Source organism: Macrotis lagotis, chromosome X (assembly GCF_037893015.1).
Source record: "Macrotis lagotis isolate mMagLag1 chromosome X, bilby.v1.9.chrom.fasta, whole genome shotgun sequence".
Taxonomy (NCBI): Eukaryota; Metazoa; Chordata; class Mammalia; order Peramelemorphia; family Peramelidae; genus Macrotis; species Macrotis lagotis.
Window position 1 is genome coordinate 616,451,303 of NC_133666.1, and position 19,237 is coordinate 616,470,539.

At 37.1% G+C, this 19,237-nt stretch overlaps 1 protein-coding gene across 1 annotated transcript in view; it reads right to left on the reverse strand.

The window, feature by feature from the left end:
• Nucleotides 1-231: 231 nt before the first annotated feature.
• Nucleotides 232-19,237, reverse strand: part of LOC141499418 (maestro heat-like repeat family member 5) — a 108,376-nt gene continuing 89,370 nt past the window's right edge. The window contains exons 19-23 of the mRNA XM_074202138.1: nucleotides 8,615-8,770; nucleotides 7,627-7,749; nucleotides 1,470-1,572; nucleotides 1,003-1,077; nucleotides 232-369 (exon numbers count right to left, since the gene is read on the reverse strand). Coding sequence (XP_074058239.1) covers nucleotides 272-369; nucleotides 1,003-1,077; nucleotides 1,470-1,572; nucleotides 7,627-7,749; nucleotides 8,615-8,770 — 555 coding nt within the window. The 3' untranslated portion in view covers nucleotides 232-271. The remainder of the gene's footprint in view (nucleotides 370-1,002; nucleotides 1,078-1,469; nucleotides 1,573-7,626; nucleotides 7,750-8,614; nucleotides 8,771-19,237) is intronic.

The following is a 19,237-nucleotide window of genomic DNA, read 5'->3' on the forward strand; positions in this document are numbered from 1 at the left end:
CTTTCTCCCTAGACTTGATCACATCTTTTGTTTCCTGCACTCTTAGATGCGCTTGTTACATATTAGTGCTTATTGTGGCTATCTGGTTGGAACCTGCTTATTAGAAGATGTGTTTCATGTTGGCAGGGCTGATGTCTCAACTATACCTTGTGGTTTTTCCATCACCTGATCACATATGTAAGTCCTTAATAAATGCTTGTTGAATTAAACTCAATTTTTATTTTTCCACTGTTGATTGAAAGATAAAACCAAAAGGCAAATTACTAAAGCTTCAGAAGACATATCTGGACAGCTCATAGATATTTTCTGAATAATTCAGGTAGAACTTTCTGATACTGGGGTCTTCATCCCTTCGCAGCTCTTCAAATTCTAAAAGGGAAAAGCAAAGAAGAACAGAAAAATCTTATCTCAAATGCTCTTTCTCAGGGTCTGAGGAGCTCAGGATGGGGTGGAAAGAAACAGGATCTGATGATGATTAATCCTAAGGGGGAACTTAAATATAAAAAGACTCAGGAAAAAAGGCTAGGAGAGAAGGGAGCTCCAGACTTGACTGGAAGACAAAGCAGACGACAAAGGGTCTCTACTGTTAGGGAATTCTAGATTTTGAGGGAGAGACACAGTTCCTATTCTTAGGGAGCCTGTAACATGAGAGTGAAGACTCAAGACCATGCCTGTTGAGACAGTCTCAACTCTTAGAGAACCTCTAATCTAAGAGAGGAAAATAGCCCTATGCTGGGGAAGCCCTTGAAACAAACGGGAAACCCAATCCCTATCCTACAGAAACTCCTGGTCTGAAGGAAAGACATGGACCAGGCTCTCAAGAACACTCTTCATCACATCCCCCTAGGAACTTGTTCTCCAAAAGCCCAAGATCTGGGGAGAAGACATAGACCCTGCAATGAGGAGAGCTCCTTGGTTTCACCTGATTCCTGTGTCTGATCTGTTGGAGTCTTTTTCCCACACCCCAAATTTGTATCTTAACAGTATGAGACTAGAGCTTACTTTTTGTCACTAGCTTCACATCTGATTTGTTCAAGTAAAAACAAAGATCAGGAAAATACTCTTGAAGCATGGCACCTGAAGAAGAATTGAAGAAAACACATCTTTAACATGAGGGAGAAGGCAACTCCAGGCTGTCACTTTCTCCAGTTATGAACTGGAGTTTTCTTGCAGCCTGCCTGGGTATGGGGCCTTTGATCCTCTCCTCTATCAAGAATTGGGAACCCAGAATTACTAGCTCAATTATGGATGGAAGATTAGTTTTATTCTTGAGAGAGAACCTAGATCTTGGCTCCAGGGGGAGATCACATCTCTGGCTATTTTCGTTTCAGCACAATTTGATACTGGAGCAGGCCAAGGTTGGGGTGTGAGGAACACGTAAGCTCAGTGAGCCTCTGAAATCAGAGGCAGTGAGAACTTTAGGGAGATCCTAGCATGTGTGAGTTGGGGGGGGGGTGTTTGAGGCTTACCAATAAACTTCATGGCAGCCCGTTGGAGGTACTTCTGAGGGCTCTTGACATACCTAAATGCCTGCAGGAGGAACAAATGGTACTCCCCAAAATTACTCTCTACCTGGGAAGGAGAAGACAACAAGTTAAAGCTCTCTTCCACTGGTTGGTTGTCCTTCTTTATCGGTTTTCCCAAGCCAAGGGAAAGATGCAACTCAAGCCCATCTTTCCTATACATTCATCTTCCCACTAGAAATTCCAGTTATGTGTAATTTTAGGCAAGTTCCTTTTCTCCTTGAGACTCAGTTCCCCCATTCAGCAAACTAAAGTTTTGGATTTTGTCAGGGATATGAATAAATATGTGGGGATTGAACAGTTTTCATGAAAAAGAAAAGACTTTGTGTGCAACATGATAAAGTGATAATATAAGAAGAGAGATTCAATTTGTTCTACTTGTTCCCCTGGAGCAGAAGTAAGAGCAATGGGGGAAAATGACATGAAAAAAGATTTAGGCTTGATGTAGGAAAATTGTATCCTGTTAATAAAGAAGAGTAGCAGTACACTGTCTCTCCCCACCCCCCACTAGTTAAGGCTGTGTGGAAGTAGACAGCTTTGAGATCCCTTTCAACTCTATGTGATTCTTTCGGACCCTTCTAGTTGTAGCGGTTTATAACTATAACTTTAAGCACCAGTCAAATGGATGAACAGATAGAGGAGGAGAAATTACACGGTTCCTCAAAACAGATAACCATTTCCCTCAACTCCAAGACTATTTCCACATGGACAATGCATAGCTGAACATCCTTCATTGCTTCTAGACCCAGCTGACCAAGACCGATAAGAAATGGAATATTTTCTACAGGGTACAGACAAGATGGAGGTACACAGCAAAAGTTTTGTCCTAAATAAGGAAGTGGGAGTTCCAGCATTGGCATTTAATTTGTGACATCTACCATGTCTTCTCTATAATTCTCTTTGAGGGGAGAGGGAGTCTATTAAACTATGCTAATAATTTGTGGTAATATATGATATTTATATATATATATAATACATAAATATATAATATTATAATATAATATAAAATAATTATTCAAGTCTGAATAACAGGTTTATCAGTAGTTTTCATCTGGGATTATTTCCATATTGGCAATGAAAAACTGAAAATCCTTCATTGGTTCTAGACCCAGTTGATCTGAACCATTAAGAAGTGGAATATTTCCTTCAAGATGTAAATAAAATGAAGGTACACAGCAAAGGTTTCATCCTAAATGTGGAAGTGTGAGTTCCACCATCAGCACTTTGACACACACTTATCTTCTCTATACTAAACTCTTTTAAGACAAATTTCCATGAGGGGGGAGGGAGCTTATTAAGTTATGATAAAATATGGTATATTATTCAAGACTGAATATTATTAGATATATCAGCAGTTTTACCTGGGACAAACAGAAGGGTGAAATAAAACAAGAAACAAAAGTAATAGACCTTGAATTAAAAGACATTTTGGAGGGAGACATATCCCTTTCTAGGTCTCCTTTTCTTTACATATACAAAATGGGGATAATAATAAACTACATCATCCAAAGAGGTGTCGTAAAGAGAGTATTTTATACATTTTAAAACCTTGTACCAATATTGTTGAATATCAATAATATCCAGCAAACTATAAACTAGAGTAGAGAATTTTTCATTTCTTTGAAACTTCAGTTTCAAGAACAATATCAAGAAATAAAATAAATGCCTAATAAATGCTTGTTAATTGAAAAAGTTAATCTTGGTTCTCATACTGGCAAGAGCTACATGGTTTTTGGCAAAACACCTCCCCTTTCTGTGCCTCAATTCCCCATCTGAACTGGGAAAAACCTAGTTTTTAATCCATGGTCTTCCTTCTTCATGGAGCTGCTGGGAAACAATGGAAAGTATTTTGTAAATTGTTTAATTCTTTAAAATATTAGAGATGATTATTTTTATTATTACTAATTGGTTGAAACTTTGAATGAGCAAGTAGAGGTATATAATTTTGGAGCATGGATCACTGGGAAGCTGAAGACACTAGATACTATAAAAGAAGGGAGAGGGCACTAGGAAGGGATATAAAGGTAAAATAATGAGGGAAACCATTTCATGTTTACATGATATTCAAAACCTTCCTCAAACTGGCACCAACTTAACTTTGAAACCCTATCTTACTTGCCTTCATTTCTGTACTTGAACCAAATTGCTCTCTTTTTATCTTCTCATCCATCAGGCTCATCTACATCCTCCATGGCTAAGTCTCATTGTCATAGATGAGTCAAGAATGGGTTTGACAGACCCAGGCCATGACCATACCAGTGGGTTATAACCAAGCAGTTGCAGGTCATACAGACTTGAAACCATAGAAGCCAAAGCTTCTGGGAGGCAGCAGATCTCTGATCAGTTCTTTAACACTTATTTCTAGCACCACTGGCTGTAGAAATCTTTCCTTCTCCCACCCCACAAGAAACTTCTTCCCTCAAGGACTAGTAATTATAACAGAATAGGAGGAAGTAATCCAGCCCACAATACTCCAACAATGATACAAGAAGGATGCTAGACTGAGAAGAGATCCAGAAGTATAAGAAGAATATACAGAGGGTCATTTTTTTTCTAGTCCAAGATGAGGAATTTAACCCTCAAGCAAATGATCATGTCAGTAATTGTAAAGCAGGGTCATGTCTGTAGTTCTGTTCCTTTGACCCCAGAGAGAGAGAAAAAGATCTCAAATTCAGCCTGATGGGCCCTTTCTAGGGCTAAAACTGTAGCCCTTTCCTGAATCTTCAAAGACAACAAACATAACTGATAAGGGATAGGGGCAGCCTTTGTAAAGTGCAAGCCCATTGAGGGGCAAGTCTGTAATTATGTTATAGATCCAAATTGGGGTCTAGAGTGTGGAAAGTCCAAGAGAAGAGCAAATCAACTGTGCCCTAGGTCAAATCACCAAGGTCCAATTAAAATGTATGATTACTTTAGTTATCTCTACATCTTATATACTAATCAGATAGTAAAACTATCTGGGGACAAAGTTTTATTTTAACTTCATTGCACCATTTCTGTCCAATGCATATAACGCTAAATATTTATTGAATTAAAACCCCAAACACAATTGTGATGGGATACCATTTTTGGTATAAAAACCTATTTTCACAATTTATAGAGTTAAAGACTCTTAGACTTCTCAGTAGAAAATCAGAGTGCCAGCTAGACAAAGTAACTTCTTGAAGATTATGCAGGTGGTTAGTGATAAGAACTAATATTAGCAATTTTTAATACTAGAATTTAGTGATATTGGTTAATGACAAAATGGATACTTATTAAATTTATAGATGATACAAAATAGAGTTAGCACATGGGATGTCAGAGAATCCAGCAAATTCTCATCAGATTCAAATGATAGGATAAATTGAAGAAAATTCTGGGAATAGGTCAGAAAACCTTCAGCTCTCCAAATTTACTTCACAAAAAAAGACAAAACATCACCTCAGAGTGAACATAGATCAGCAGAAACATACAGCAGTTTTCCTCCTAAGACAATTTGAGAAAAACCCCAAGACTCAACCTTTAAGAGTAGAGGTTCAGCCTGAGGGAGGAACAAGCCACTCCAAGTCAATTCTTCAGAATCAACAAATGAGCCCTGGGGTCAGCTGGGGTAGGGAAGCAGCTTCAGCCACAGATACTTTCATTTCAGGGATGGGTAAAAGTATTTGGATGGCTAAGCAGAAGACTGAAGGAGGTTCCACTATGGAGGCTTGCTAAACAGAGCTGTGCTGACCTGAAGCAGTCAGGGCTAGAGAAGGGGCTAGCACTTGAAACTGAAACTAGATAATGAGGGTCACCTGCAGGAAAGCACAGTCTCTGGTTTCAGTTTCAAGGAAGAGAGGACAGCTATTGGAAGGAACCACAGGAGGGTAAGAATATTTTCAGGACCTATGACCAAGGGGTAAAGAAGAGTACCCCAGACTGGACCTAGGAGAGAGTCCTGGAAAAGAACCTGTGACTTGGGGCATCATTCTCCATACCTTGGGGCTAGAGCCTTATATTTATAGATCCTAAAAATAAAATAAAATAAAAAAAAGAGTGAGCAAAGAATGAGCCCAAGCAGAGATAGCTATTTTGGGGATAGATAAATCATATTGAGAGGAAGACAATGGAGCTAAAAAGGCTACTTTTTCAATAAGAAATCTCAAATGGTCCCAAGCTCAAAAAGTTTTTTTGAAAGAACTTAAAAAGGACTTTCAAGATCCAGGAAAAAACTTTAAAAATAAGAGCTCGGAAAATAATGAAAAAGTCAATCAACTGGAAATAGAGAATCAAAAGCTTAATAAGAGAATGATTACTTGAAAACTAGAATTGGGCAAGAGGATGATGACATCCCAGGACATGAGGAAATATTAAAACAAAATCAAAAGAATGAAAAAAAATTGGAAAGAGAATATAAAACATCTCATCAGAAAAACTGATCTGGAGAATAGATTAAGGAGAAACAATGTAAGAATAATTGAACTACCATTAAAGTACAATAAAAAAAAATAATACGTATTCTAAGAAATTATCAAGGAAAATTGCCTTGAAGTTGTAAAACAAGAAGGCAAAGCAGAAATGGAAAAAAAATTCACTGCTCACCACCTGAAATAGATTCCAGAACAAAAATTTAGTGGAATATCATAGCCAAATTTCAAAGTGGTCAGGAGAAGGAGAAAGAATTGCAAGCAACAAGAAAAAAAGCACACTTTATACTACAATTGACTATAATAAGGATCTCACAAGACCCAGCAGCTACTACATTGTAATACTTTTATTTTATAGAGCAAAAAAACTGGGGTCATGATCAGAATTTATCCAGAAATATAGAAGACTGAATGGGAAAAAAACTGGACATTTAACAAACTGAAAGATTTTCATTTATTTATGACAAAAAGATCAGAACTTAATGGAAAATTCAGTATATAAGATCCAGAAAAATATAAGGAAAACTATTTGTTCAATTCCATCCCAATTAAATTACTAAAAATTCATCTCATCAAGTTAGAAAAATAATAACAAAGTTCATTTGAAAGAAAAAAAGGTCAGGAATTTAAAAAATGGGGAAAAGATATAAAGGAAGAAGATTCTGCAGTATCAAACTTTAAACTATAAGGTGACAGCATTGCTGATGTGTAAAATGGCTAATTTAAATTATTTTAAGTTAAAAATTGCTTGTATAAATAAAGCCAATAGTCAAGACTATAAGGAATGAAGAGAAAATTTTCATAAACAGTTTTTCAGGTAGGGTTTGATTGTGCTGAAATACTGCTTTGGTGAAGGAAATGATGAGCTAGTTGATGTAGAAAAACATGAAAAGACCAACAAAGATGCTATACACTTCCAGATAAAGAGAGTGCTAAGTGGGAATCTCTATAATGTATACAATTTTACATATATGCATGTGTATATGTGCATATATATGTGAATTACATATATATATGAATCTGCATTTAATTGTAGCCTTCTTTGGGAGGGAGTGGGAGATGGTAGGGGGAAGAAAGGAAAAAAGTACACAACAGGAACAAAAGAAAAATATCAAGGAAGCAAAAGTTGGGTAGCTTTGAAAAAATAAGTAGTAATTTTAAAATAAAGCTTCTTGAAATAGACATTTATTGTTTATTGAATCCTCTTGTGTTTTGCTGAGTATATGGAAATGTTCTCTTTTTTTTCTTTTCTCATTTTGCATTTAAGTTTGAAGTAAAAGATTTACAAAAAAAGGATAGTTAAATCAACTAAAAGAATGATAGATTAAATCAAATAAAATGAAAGTTAATAGAGAAGAATATAAAGTGTCACATTTGGCTTCAAAATTTATCCACAAAAGAACTGGATGAATTCGCTGAGATGATTAGATGAGACAAAGATCTTAATGGATTGTAAATTCAAAATAAACCAACAGCTGCCGAAGGCAACTTTAGGAGAAATGGTAGTGTTAGGACTGGGGGCAGGGGAGGGTAAGGAAGGGGGCAAAGATAATCCTATTACATCTATCCTGTACTGTTTCCTCCCCATAAAAAACTATTAGGAATAAATTGATTGCAGAAGAATGTCAGGTCCTGACCTGTTGCTCCTAAATGACCCCTTTCCCCAACTACACTGATACTGTAATTCCAAAAGGAAAGTTTGCTCCTCTCACCATGTAGAGAAAAATGTCACTCTCAGCTCTCAAGCCCTCTCGCCAGGCCAGTGTGGTGAACAGATCCTTTCGATAGCACCATTTGAATAAAATGGCAAGACGCATGAATGTGGACTTAGTTTTCTGCCAGGAAAAAGCAAAGAAATATGTCACGAGTCTTGGCATTCAGATTTTACCATAATCTTCTCAACCCTACTGCTTCGGAGATTCTGGGGTCACTTTCCATGCTTTCTATTCCCTTCCTGATCACACTTGAAAAATAAGCAACAAAAAAAGTTAATATGATAGGAAATCTTGCCACAAGACACCAAGTGATTACAAGCATTGTATGTTAGGTCCCCCATCAGGTATAGAAGGGAATTCTCATGGTTTTTTTAGGGAGCAAGAAGGAAGAATACAAGAAAGGGAGGAAGCTGAGTCCCTTAGTCAAAGAGTCCTTGTTATCAGCCTCTGTTGTTCCGGTTTCCACAGCCCCTCTTCCTTTCAAAATCTCCCATTACTTTCTCTGTCTAGTATGACCTACCTTCCATTGTTCAACCAAAGGTGGAATCAATATTCCTTAGCAGTTCTTCCCTTCTTATTCTGACCCACTACAATGGCTCTCTTTCATAGAGTCCTTCAGTAGATGACAAACATTTTAAATTTTAGCATCATATATGATGTTGCAAAGTGCTCTGGAAAAGGAAGAGGTAAACCATCCCAGTATCTTTGCTAAGAAAACCCAGTTGGGTGAGAGAAGCATCAGACACAACTAAAGTGACTGGACAACAACAAAATATATGATGTACCTATTTCAGCAGCCAGTAGGTAAAAATTCTCTTACCATGAAAGCTTTGAATTACATCAGAGAGAGAGAGAGAGAGAGAGAGAGAGAGAGAGAGACAGACTTTTGTTTCCCCCTCTTTCTATCTCCCCCACATGGTAGCTGAGCCCACACTGAGCTCACAAGAGGTTCCCATTAAGTACCAGAAGAATGATATATTCTTACCATAACTACCTCTGGGCATGGGTCAACCAGATGAAAGAGGAGAGGAACCAGGCACTGAAAAGCATGTGTCTTCAGTTGTTGCTCATACTTCTTTCCAGCACTATAGATCACATTTCCATAGAGGAAGATGGCTTCTCCTCGAACCTTCTCTCTCTCCTGAAAAGCACAAATCCATTAAAACAGGTTTGAGAGGACAAACAAAATGATGCCATCTAGGATTTGGGGTTTAATTTAGGATTTCCAGGTAGTATTCTTGTTCTGGATGTTGGGAAAACAAAGATGATATACAATACCGATTAGCCAATGATTCATGGGAAAAAGCTAAATTTCTAGAAGAATGAAAATTATAAATGTCAACAGTGGAACATAGCAGCTGAAAAATATTAATACAAGTGCCAATTAATATAATACTTAGAAATGGAAGCAGTAGCCCTGTTCAGAATTAAACTAGAGTATTATGTAAACTTCTGGACAATGTGTTTTAGGAAAGTATTGATAAGGTAAAGCTTATCTAGAGGAGAGTGACTGGGAATCAGACCTTAGGACATTCAGTTGAAGAAACTGTAGAAGTTTAGCCTGAAGAAGACATCTTGGGATAATGATAGTTTTTTTCAATTATTAAAAATGTAAAAAAAGTGGATTAATTTGTTTCACTTGGCTTCAGAGAAAAGCACTAAGATAAATGGGTATACAACTGTATTCTGATAAGTGCAAATAATAAATCCTGTGAAATGTATTCAAATTTACAATATTCAAAGCTATAATTATGTAAATTATGGTCATTGGATCCAGCTGAATGGAAAAGGTGAAAGGTAGATTTCAGCTCCATTTAACAATCTTGCTTATTTCTGTATGGCTTTCTTTTCTCCTAGATTCTGAGATTCTTGGGAGCAGAGTTTATGGGATCTGAGACTTACAGATGTGTAACCTCTATTCAAAGCAGCTTCAATATAAATTCCTAACACAGTAGTTTGCTTTTATAAAGGGCAATGCAGATGGTCTCAACCTCACTGATTTGTTTAAAATTTTAGGATATGAGCTTTGCTTTCAGAGGGTGATGATGAGTCTGGGAGAAGATAAGAAAGGAATGGACTTTGAGCTATCCAGGATGCATTTTTTGCAATTGATGAAACTAGGAACTTGAAAGGCGTCATTATTGAAATAGAAGATGGTGTCAGGAAAACACTGAATAATTAAAGAGTTCACATGGAAGTAGAGCCAAGATGGGGAGTAAAGGCAAGGATTTGCCCCCAAATCACTCCAAAATAATGAGTCTAAACAAATTACAGAGTGGCAGAGACAACAAAAAGACAGTAAAACATTTTTTTTTCAGACCAAGACAACTTAGAAGGTCAACAGGAAAGGTCTGTTGCTCCTAGATGAGAATGGAGAACAGTCTAGTGTTCAGTAGCTTCAGTAAAACAAGAGTAGACCTTGGGAAACCATTGAATCAGCAGTGGCAACAGCTGTTTTCAGAGGTCTCATCTCAAAGATGGGAAGTGGGTTGAATGGTTAGTCAAAAGATTACAGGAGTCTCTTTGCTGGTACTGAGGCAGGACTCTGTTGCTTTGCCCTTACTCAGATCTGGGTCTCAGTCCTGGTTGCAGACCCTTGGTCACAGAGGAGAAATAGTACATGAGAAATTGCAACATAAGGAGAGAAGGGAATCTCCTCACATTTTCAGGGCAGAAAAGAGTAGTTATAGTCACTCACAGATCACAGACCAGTAGAGTAGTATATAACATTTACTTAAATCATACTGCTTTGGAAGACTGCAAACTTGCAGATCCAGAGAAGTACCTCTGCAAACAGTTATGCAAACGCTCTGAAGTTCAGCAGAATGTTACTATAAAAAAGGATTAAAATCAAGTCACAGCCTGGAAAAATGGGCAAACAGAAAAAAAAAACCTGACCATAGAAAGTTACTACAGTGACAAGAAAGATCAAAACACACACTCAGAAGAAGATAACAAAGTCAAAGCTCCTACATCCAAAGCCTCCAAGAATAATTTGAATTGGTGTCAGACCATTGGAAGAGTTCAAAAAAGATTTTGAAAATCAAGACAGGTAAGGGAACAATTGGGAAGAGAAATGAGAGTGATGTAAGAAAATAATGAAAACTGAGGCAACACACACACAGAAAAATACCAAAGAAAATAACATCTTAAAAACACAATAAGCCAAATTATAAAAGAGGTTCAAAAAGACAAGGGAAAGAACATGTTAAAAAGCAGAATTGGTCAAATGAAAAAATAGATCCAAAAAAGAATTGACTAGATGTAAAAGCTCACTGATGAAAATAATTTCTTAAAAAAATTAGATTTGTGGAACTAAGGACTTTATGAGAAATCCAGAAACAATAAAATTAAATTAAAGGGATAAAAAATTGAAGACAATGTGAAGTATATCATTAGAAAAAACAACTGATGTGAACAATATATCCAGGAGAGATAATTTGAAAATTGGACTACCTGAGAGCCATGGTCAAAAAAGAGCCTAGATGTCATCTTTCAAGAAATTAAAGGATAGAACACTGGCCCTGGAGTCAGGAGGACCCAAGTTCAAATCTATTCTCAGACACTGAATAATTACCTAGCTGTGTGGTCTTGGGCAAACCACTTAACCCCATTGCCTTGCAAAAACCTAAAAAAAGAAAAAAGAAATTAAGGAAAACTACTCTGATAGTCTAGAACCAGAACGTAAAATAAAAATTGAAAGAATGCAAATGAAAACTCGAAGGAATATTATAGACAAATTCTGGAGCTCTAAGGTAAAGGATAAAATATTGCAAGCAGCCAGAAAGAAATATTTCAAGTATTGTAGATATAGATGTAGTATTGTAGATATAGTCAGGATAACACGAGATTTAGCAACTTCTATAATGTAGAATCCACATTAAAGGATCATAGGACTTGGAATATGATATACCAGAAAGCAAAAGACCTTGGATTACAATAAAAAATAAACTACCCAGCAAAATTGAGTATTTCCTTTCTTGGGGGGAAAATGGACATTCAGGGAAATAGGAAATTAAAATTTTTTTCTGATGAAAAGACCTGAACTGAACTACAAAAAAATTATTTTATACATCTAGAAAAATTAGTAACAAAATTCATCTGGAGCATTAAAAGGCCAAGAATATCAAGGGAATTGGGGGTGGCTAGGTGGTGCAGCAGATAGTGCACTGGCCCTGGAGTCAGAAGTACCTGAGTTTAAATCCAGCCTCAGACATTTAATGATTACCTAGCTGTGTGGCCTTGGGGAAGACATTTAACCCCATAGCCTTGCAAAAAAAACCTTAAAAAAAAAGAATATCAAGGGAATTAATGAAAAAATGCAAAGGAAGGGGCCTAGCTATACCAGATCTAAAACTATATTATGAAGCAGTAATCATCAAAACTGTTTGGTACTGGCTAAGAAATAAGAGTGGTGGATCAGTGAAATAGATTTAGGTACAAAAGAAACAGTAAATGACTGTAGTAATTTATGATTTGATAAAACAAAAGACTCCAGGTTCTGGGCTAAAAACTCATTATTTAATAAAACTTGCTGGGAAAACCAGAAAATAATGTGGCAGAAACTAGACAAAGATCAATATCTCAGACCCTATACCAAGATAGTTTAATTTGGTGCATGATTTAGACATAAAAGTTTATACCATAAGCCAATTAGGAAGGAATTATTTATCTGCCTGATCTATAGAATGGGGAAAATATTATGACCTAACAAAATATAGAGAATATTAAAAATGCAAAATGAATAAATTTAATTACATTAAGTTAAAATTTTTGCCAAATCAATGCAACCAAGATTAGATGGAATGCAGAAAGCTGGGAAACAATTTATATAGCTAGTATTTCTGCTAAAGGACTTATTTCTAAAATGGAGAACTGAGTCAAATTTAAAAGAATACAAGTAATTCCTCAATTAATAATTAGTCAAAGAATACGAACAGGTGGCTTTCAGATGAAGAAATTAAAGCTATTTATAGTCATATAAAAATGCTCTAAATCGCTATTAATTAAAGAAATGCAAATTAAAACAACTCTTGAGGTACCACCTAGCAGATTGGCTAGAATGGAAACAAAAGGAAAATGATCAATGTTGGAGATGATGTGTGAAAATTGGGACATTTATGCATTTGGTGGAGTTGTGAACTGATCCAACCATTCTGGAGAGCAATTTGGAACTATGCCCAAAGGACAATAAAACTGTGCATACCCTTTGATCTAGCAATACCACTATTGGGTTTGTATCCTAAAGAAATCATTTAGAAAGGGCAAAAGATCCATATGTACAAATACGTGTGTGTGTGTGCATAGCAGCTCTTTTTATAGTGAAAAAGAATTGGAAATTGAAAAGATGCCCATCAATTGGAGGATTGCTGAACAAATTGTGGTATATGAATGTAATGGAATTCTATTGTTTTGTAAGAAATCATGAGCAAGTTAGATTTCAGAAAAACCTGGAAAGAAATGAACTGATGCTGAAAATAGTAGGCTTTGAAAATAGTATGCTCAGATGTCATAGTTCTTACTCTGGGTGTGAATGACATTTTCCATCACAAGTCTTTTAGAATTATCTTTGTCCACTGTACTTTTGAGAAGAGCCAAGTCTATCATAGTTGTTCATCAGACAATGTTACTATTTTCAGCCTTTAAAATTTAATTTTTTTACCTTCCCATGGTTTCCCTCTTCTTGTTCTGATTCTTCTTTTACAAAATGACTAATATGAAAAAACCTATATCAGATTATTCAGTTTCAATGAGAAGGAGGCAAGGGGAGGAAGGAGAGAAACATATAAAAGATCAGAGCTGAATAGAAAATTTAATTTCCAAATATAACATTCAAGAGAAGCAGAAAAAGGTAAACAGGAAAGGAAAATTGTAAGGGACTTAATGTGGAAGTGTTTATTTTCCTACATGGGAAGATGAAACTGGTAATAAGAACTTTCTCTTTATTAGGGCAGTTATAATGAGACAGAGGACACAGGTGTGAGTTGAATATGAATAAATAATATATTGAAAATAAAATGAAGGGGTGAGAGAGAAATGTACTAGGAAAAAGGGAAAGAAGGAGGTAGAATGGGGTAAATTATCTCACATAAGAAGAAAGAAAAAGATTTTATAGTGGAATAAAGAGGGGCAAGATGAGAGGGAGTGAGTGAATTTTATTCTCTTCATTGAGCTAATTATGATAAGAACAGGTACACTCAATTGGATATATAAATCTATCTCATCCTACAATAAAGTAGGAGGAGTGAAAGGAATAAGAGAAAGGGGGGAGGTAATGGAAGGGAGGACAGATTATGGAAAGGGTTGTCAGAAAGTCAAATACTTTAGAAAGAGGGAAGGAGACAGGTGAGAGAGAATAGAATAAACAAGGTGGGGAGAGCAATAGAATGAGGGAAACACAATTAGCATAGTAACTGAAAAAAATGGAAAGAATTTTCTCTAATAAAAGTTTTCATTTCTCAAATATATAGAGACTGGAATCAAATTTATAAAAATAAGAGGTATTCCCTAATTGAAAAATGATGAATATGTATGAATACTTTTTAAATGAGGTTATCAATGCTATCTATAGCCATATTTTTAAAAATTCATATCAATTGGAGAAATGTAAATTAAAATAATTCTAAGCTATGTCCCTATATTATTAGATTGTCTAATAGGACAGAAAAAGGAAAATGACAAATATTGGAGGGGATGGAGGGAAAATTGAGACATTAATGTATTATTGGTGGAATTGTGAACTGATTCAATAATTCTGTAGAGCAATTTGGAACTATGTCCAAAGATTTAACCCTTTAGCCTAGCAATGCTGCTTTTATGTCCACATCCCAAAAAAAATGAAAAGCAAAAAGGAAAAGGACCTTTTTGTACAAGAATATTTGTAGAAACTCCTTTCTGGTTTCAAGGAAATGGAAATTGAGGGATGCTTATAAATTAGGGAATGGCTAAATAAATTGTAGTATGTGATTAGGATAGACTGCTATTCTTCTTTAAGAATGATCAGGGCAGCTAGAAGGCACAATGGATAGAACACTGGCCCTGGAATCAGGAGGATCTGAGTTCAAATCTGCCTCAGACACTTAATAATTGCCTAGCTGTGTGGCCTTGGGCAAGTCACTCTTTTGGGGGGGGGCAAGTCACTCTTAACCCCATTGCCTTAAATAAATAAAAAAATTTAAAAAGAAATGATGATCAGGATGCTCCAAGAAAAACCTTGGGGGCAGAACCAAGATGGTGACAGGAGAACAGCCTTTCTTAGGTTCGTTCTCTCTCTCTCTCTCTCTCTCTCTCTCTCTCTCTCTCTCTCTCTCTCTCTCTAATATTTCAAAAATCATAAAATAATGACCCTAACTAAATTTTCAAGAGACAGAACCCACAGAGGGATCCAGTGAGGAAATTCTCCAGAACAAGGTAACCTGGAAAATAGTGGAAAGTCTCCGCTTTATGGGGTTAGAGGGGTGGCTCACCAGAGTGATGCCTCCTGGAGGCATCCCCAGGGTGCCTGGGAGCTGGGCTCACAGCATTGGGGGATGTTTCTGGACCTACACCCCGGGGGAGCATAGGCACAACTTGGAAGATCAGCGTGGGGTGGGGGGCTCTGCCAGAGCTAGCAAGTGAAGCCCAGCCCTCAGGGCACTCAGCAAGCAGTGGTGGTATGGTGGGCCACATCGCAGATCCAGGAATTGGAAGCAGGTGAGTAAGTAAGCAGGAGTCCCCAGGCAACTGAGCCTTGAATGCTCAGCCTGCCAAAGGTGGGTGGGGGGTGGAGAGAAACTTCCGAGGTCTATCCTCTGTACCTGGAACAGGACTCTGGGTCTCTGACCACATTCAGATCCTGATCACAGTTTAGGTGCCCTATAGATCGACAGGCCCCCCTGTACCTCAGATCCATGGCAGAGGGGGGCTCTTGTGGTCATTCACAGACCAGGAGGGAAGACAGAACTTCACACACTGAGATGCTTTGGGGGGGTGTCCCAATAATACTCAAAAGTTCAGGAAGCACCCCAAAACCAGGCACAGGCTAGGGAAATGAGTAAACAGAGGAAAAAGAGGCACACCACTGAAAAATACTTTGTCTATGATACCAAGAAGGATCAAAATATTCAATCTGAAGATGAAGAAATACAAGCTCCTGCATCTAAAGACTGAAAGAAAAATGGAAATTGGGCTTGGGCTATGACAGAGCTCAAAAAAGATTTTGAAAATCAAGTCAGGGAGATGGAAGAAAAACTGGGAAAAAGAAATGAGAGAGAAGCAGGAAAAACATGCAAAAGAAGTCAGCAGTTTAGTCAAGTAGATCCAAAAAATGCTGAAGAAAGTAATATGTTAAAAACCAGCATAGGTCAAATGGATAAAACAGTTCAAAAAGTTATTGAGGAGAAGAAATCTTTAAAAAGCAGAACTTTCCTCTCTGAGGAAAACAAATCCTTCAGATCTAGAATGGAGCAAAAGGAAAATGCTGACTTTATGAGAAGTCAAGACACAATACTTCAAAACCAAAAGAATGAAAAATTAGAAGAAAATGTGAAACATCTCATTGAAAAAACAACTGATCTGGGAAACAGATTTAGGAAAGATAATTTTAAAATTATTGGGATACCTGAAAGTCATGATCAGGAAGAGAGCCTTGACATCATTTTTAAAGAATTCATCCAGGAAAATTGCCCTGATATCCTAGAAGCAGAGGTCAAAATAGAAATTGAGAGAATCCACAAATCTCTCCCAGAAAGAGATCCAAAAAAAACAATCCCCAGGAATATCATAGCCAAGTTCCAGAACTCCCAAGTCAAAGAGAAAATATTGCAAGCAGCCAGAAGGACACAATTCAAATATCATGGAGCTGCAGTCAGGCTCACACTGGACTTAGCAGCAACTACATTAAGGGCTTCATAGGGCCTGGGATATAGTATTCTGGAAGGCAAAAGAGCTCGGAATGCAACTGAGAATCAACTACCCAGAAAAACTGAACATCCTCTTCCAAGGAAATAGATGGACTTTCCATGAACCATGGGAATTTCAAATGTTCCTGTTGGAATGGTCAAAGCTGATCAAAAAGTTTGATCTTCAAATATAGGACTCAGGTGAAGCATAGAGAGTGAAGGAGAAGGCTAAAATGTGAGGGGCTTAATGATGATGAACTGCATATATTTCTGCATAGAAAAATGATACTGATAATACTCATAAGAAACTTCTCATTTAATAGAGCAGGTAGAAGCAGCTTTTATAGATGAAGCACAGGAGAAAGCTGAATTTGAAGATATAATATTTAGTAAAAATGTAGTCAATGCCTAAAAGGGAAATGTAATGGGAGTAAGAGAAAGGAGAGGTAGAATAGGCTAAGATATTTCATATAATAAGATTTTTTATTACAATGAGCTATTGCAATGATATGGAAGGGGGGAAGGTGAGGGGGAATGAGAGAACCTTGGCTCTCATCAGAAGTGGCTAGGAGAGGAAACAACATATATACTCAATGGGGTATAGACATCTAGAGTAAGAAGGAGAGAAGGGGGATGAGGGAAGTGGGGGATATGAGTGATGGAGGAGAGGGTGGATCATGGGGGAGAGTGGTCAGATATAACACATTTTCTTTTTTACTTCTTGCAAGGGGCTGGGATTGGATGGCCTGTCCGGGACCACAGGGCCGGGTGGTTGCTGGGCCTTAGAGGTGGTATGTGGGCTCAGGACCTCTTGGCCCCAGCATCAGTCATCAGTCTGCTGCACCACTCAGCTACCCTACAGCACATTTAAGAAGAGGGACAGAGTGAAAGGAGAGAGAGAAAATATAGTGAATGGTGGTGGGAAAGTACGAATGGAGGGAGTTGCAATCAGCAATGGCAACAGTGGCAAAACATGGAAGTAGCTTTTGTAATGGACTTATCATAAAGAATGTGATCCACCCACAACAGAGCCGGGGGTATTGGAAAACAGACTAAAGCATATTTATTATTATTTGGGGGGGGTTGTGGACAATGGGATTGGGGTGGCTTGTCCAGGGTCACACAGCTGGGTGATTGTTGGGTGTCTGGGGCCGATTTGAGCTCAGGTGTTCCTGGCTCCAGGGCTGGTGCTCTGTCCACTGCACCACCCCCTATTATTTTTATTTTTTAATTTTAATTTTTTTCTCTTTCCTTTACTTTATTGCTCATGAGGGTCTATATTTTTTAGGGGGATGGGGTATTATGTTTACTCTTAAACAAGAATAATTTAGTAATATATAAAAACATCATTTGCACAAAAATAAAAATAAATATTTTAAAATAATAAATAATTGGAAAAATAAAAAAAAGAAAAACCTTGAAAGACTTTACTTTAGCTGGGGCAAAGTGAAATGTACTGAATACAAAAGCAAAATTGGAAGGTGATCAATCAACTGTGAATGACTAAGCTTTTCTCAGCAATATAGTGACCCAAGATTGATGTGAAGCACTTAGAAGAATGCTATCTAACCCTAGAAAAAGAGTTGGTGGTGTCTGAATCCAGATTGAAGCAAATCTATTTTTCTTGGTTTCTCTTATCAAAGTTTTAATTTACAAGGAAGGAAGTGTTAACATCCTAGTAAATTCAGACAGTATCTCTCCCTCCTCCCAAATCTTTACAAGTAAAATATTGAGTTGAATCTAGTAAGATGAAATTTAATAGGAAAATATATTCTTATAATACTTTAAGAAACACTTTAGAAATACAAGATGGGGAAGGCATGGTTCAAAAAGTAGTTTGTTTGAAAAAAGATGTTGAAGGCTTTAATGATTCACTACGAGTCAACCATATGACAAGGCAGTAAAATAACTCATACAATTTTCAGTTAAAAAACAAAACAAAACACTATCACTTCCAAGAATGAGGTTATAGGTCCATTAAGCTTTGCTCTGTTATGTTGATAACACATCTGGACTAGGCATTCATTTTATAATTCATTCATTTGTCATTGTTCAGTTCTATCTGACTCTTTCTAACCCTATTTTGGATTTTCTTGGCAGAGAAACTGAAGTGGTTTGCCATTGTCACCTCCAGGTCATTTTATAGATGAGAAATCTTGAGGCAAAGAAGGTTGAGTGACTTGTTATGGATCACAGAGCTAGCAAGTGACTAAGGTCGGATTTGAACTCTAGTCTCTGGTTCCAGAGCCTAATACTCTATCCATTAAACCACCTAGCTGCCCTCCATAAATGTGGCCTCTTAATTGATTTCACTACCTTGAAATTCCTATCCTTTCCAATTCATTTTCCCCATAGTTGCCAAAGTGGCTAACTGAAGCACAAGTCTAACCATGTTTTATTCTTTTAATAAAATCAGTGGTTTCCAGTTGCCTCTAGGATCAAATATAAACTCCTCTTTAGCATTTATAGCCCTTCCAAGCTTCTAAGCATATTACTTATATGTGACCCCTCTGCACATTCTATGGTCCAGCCAGACTGGCCTTCTGCAGCTCCTCACAAACACCCCATCTCCTAACTTTCTGTCTGCACTTATTGTCTCTCAAGCCTGGAATGCACTCCAAGGTCATTTCCATTTCTCAGAATCCTTTCATTCCTTCAAAACTCTCCTCAAACAAGACCTCCTCCACATAGGGGTTTCTTAACCTGAGGTTCATGAATTTGTTACTTTA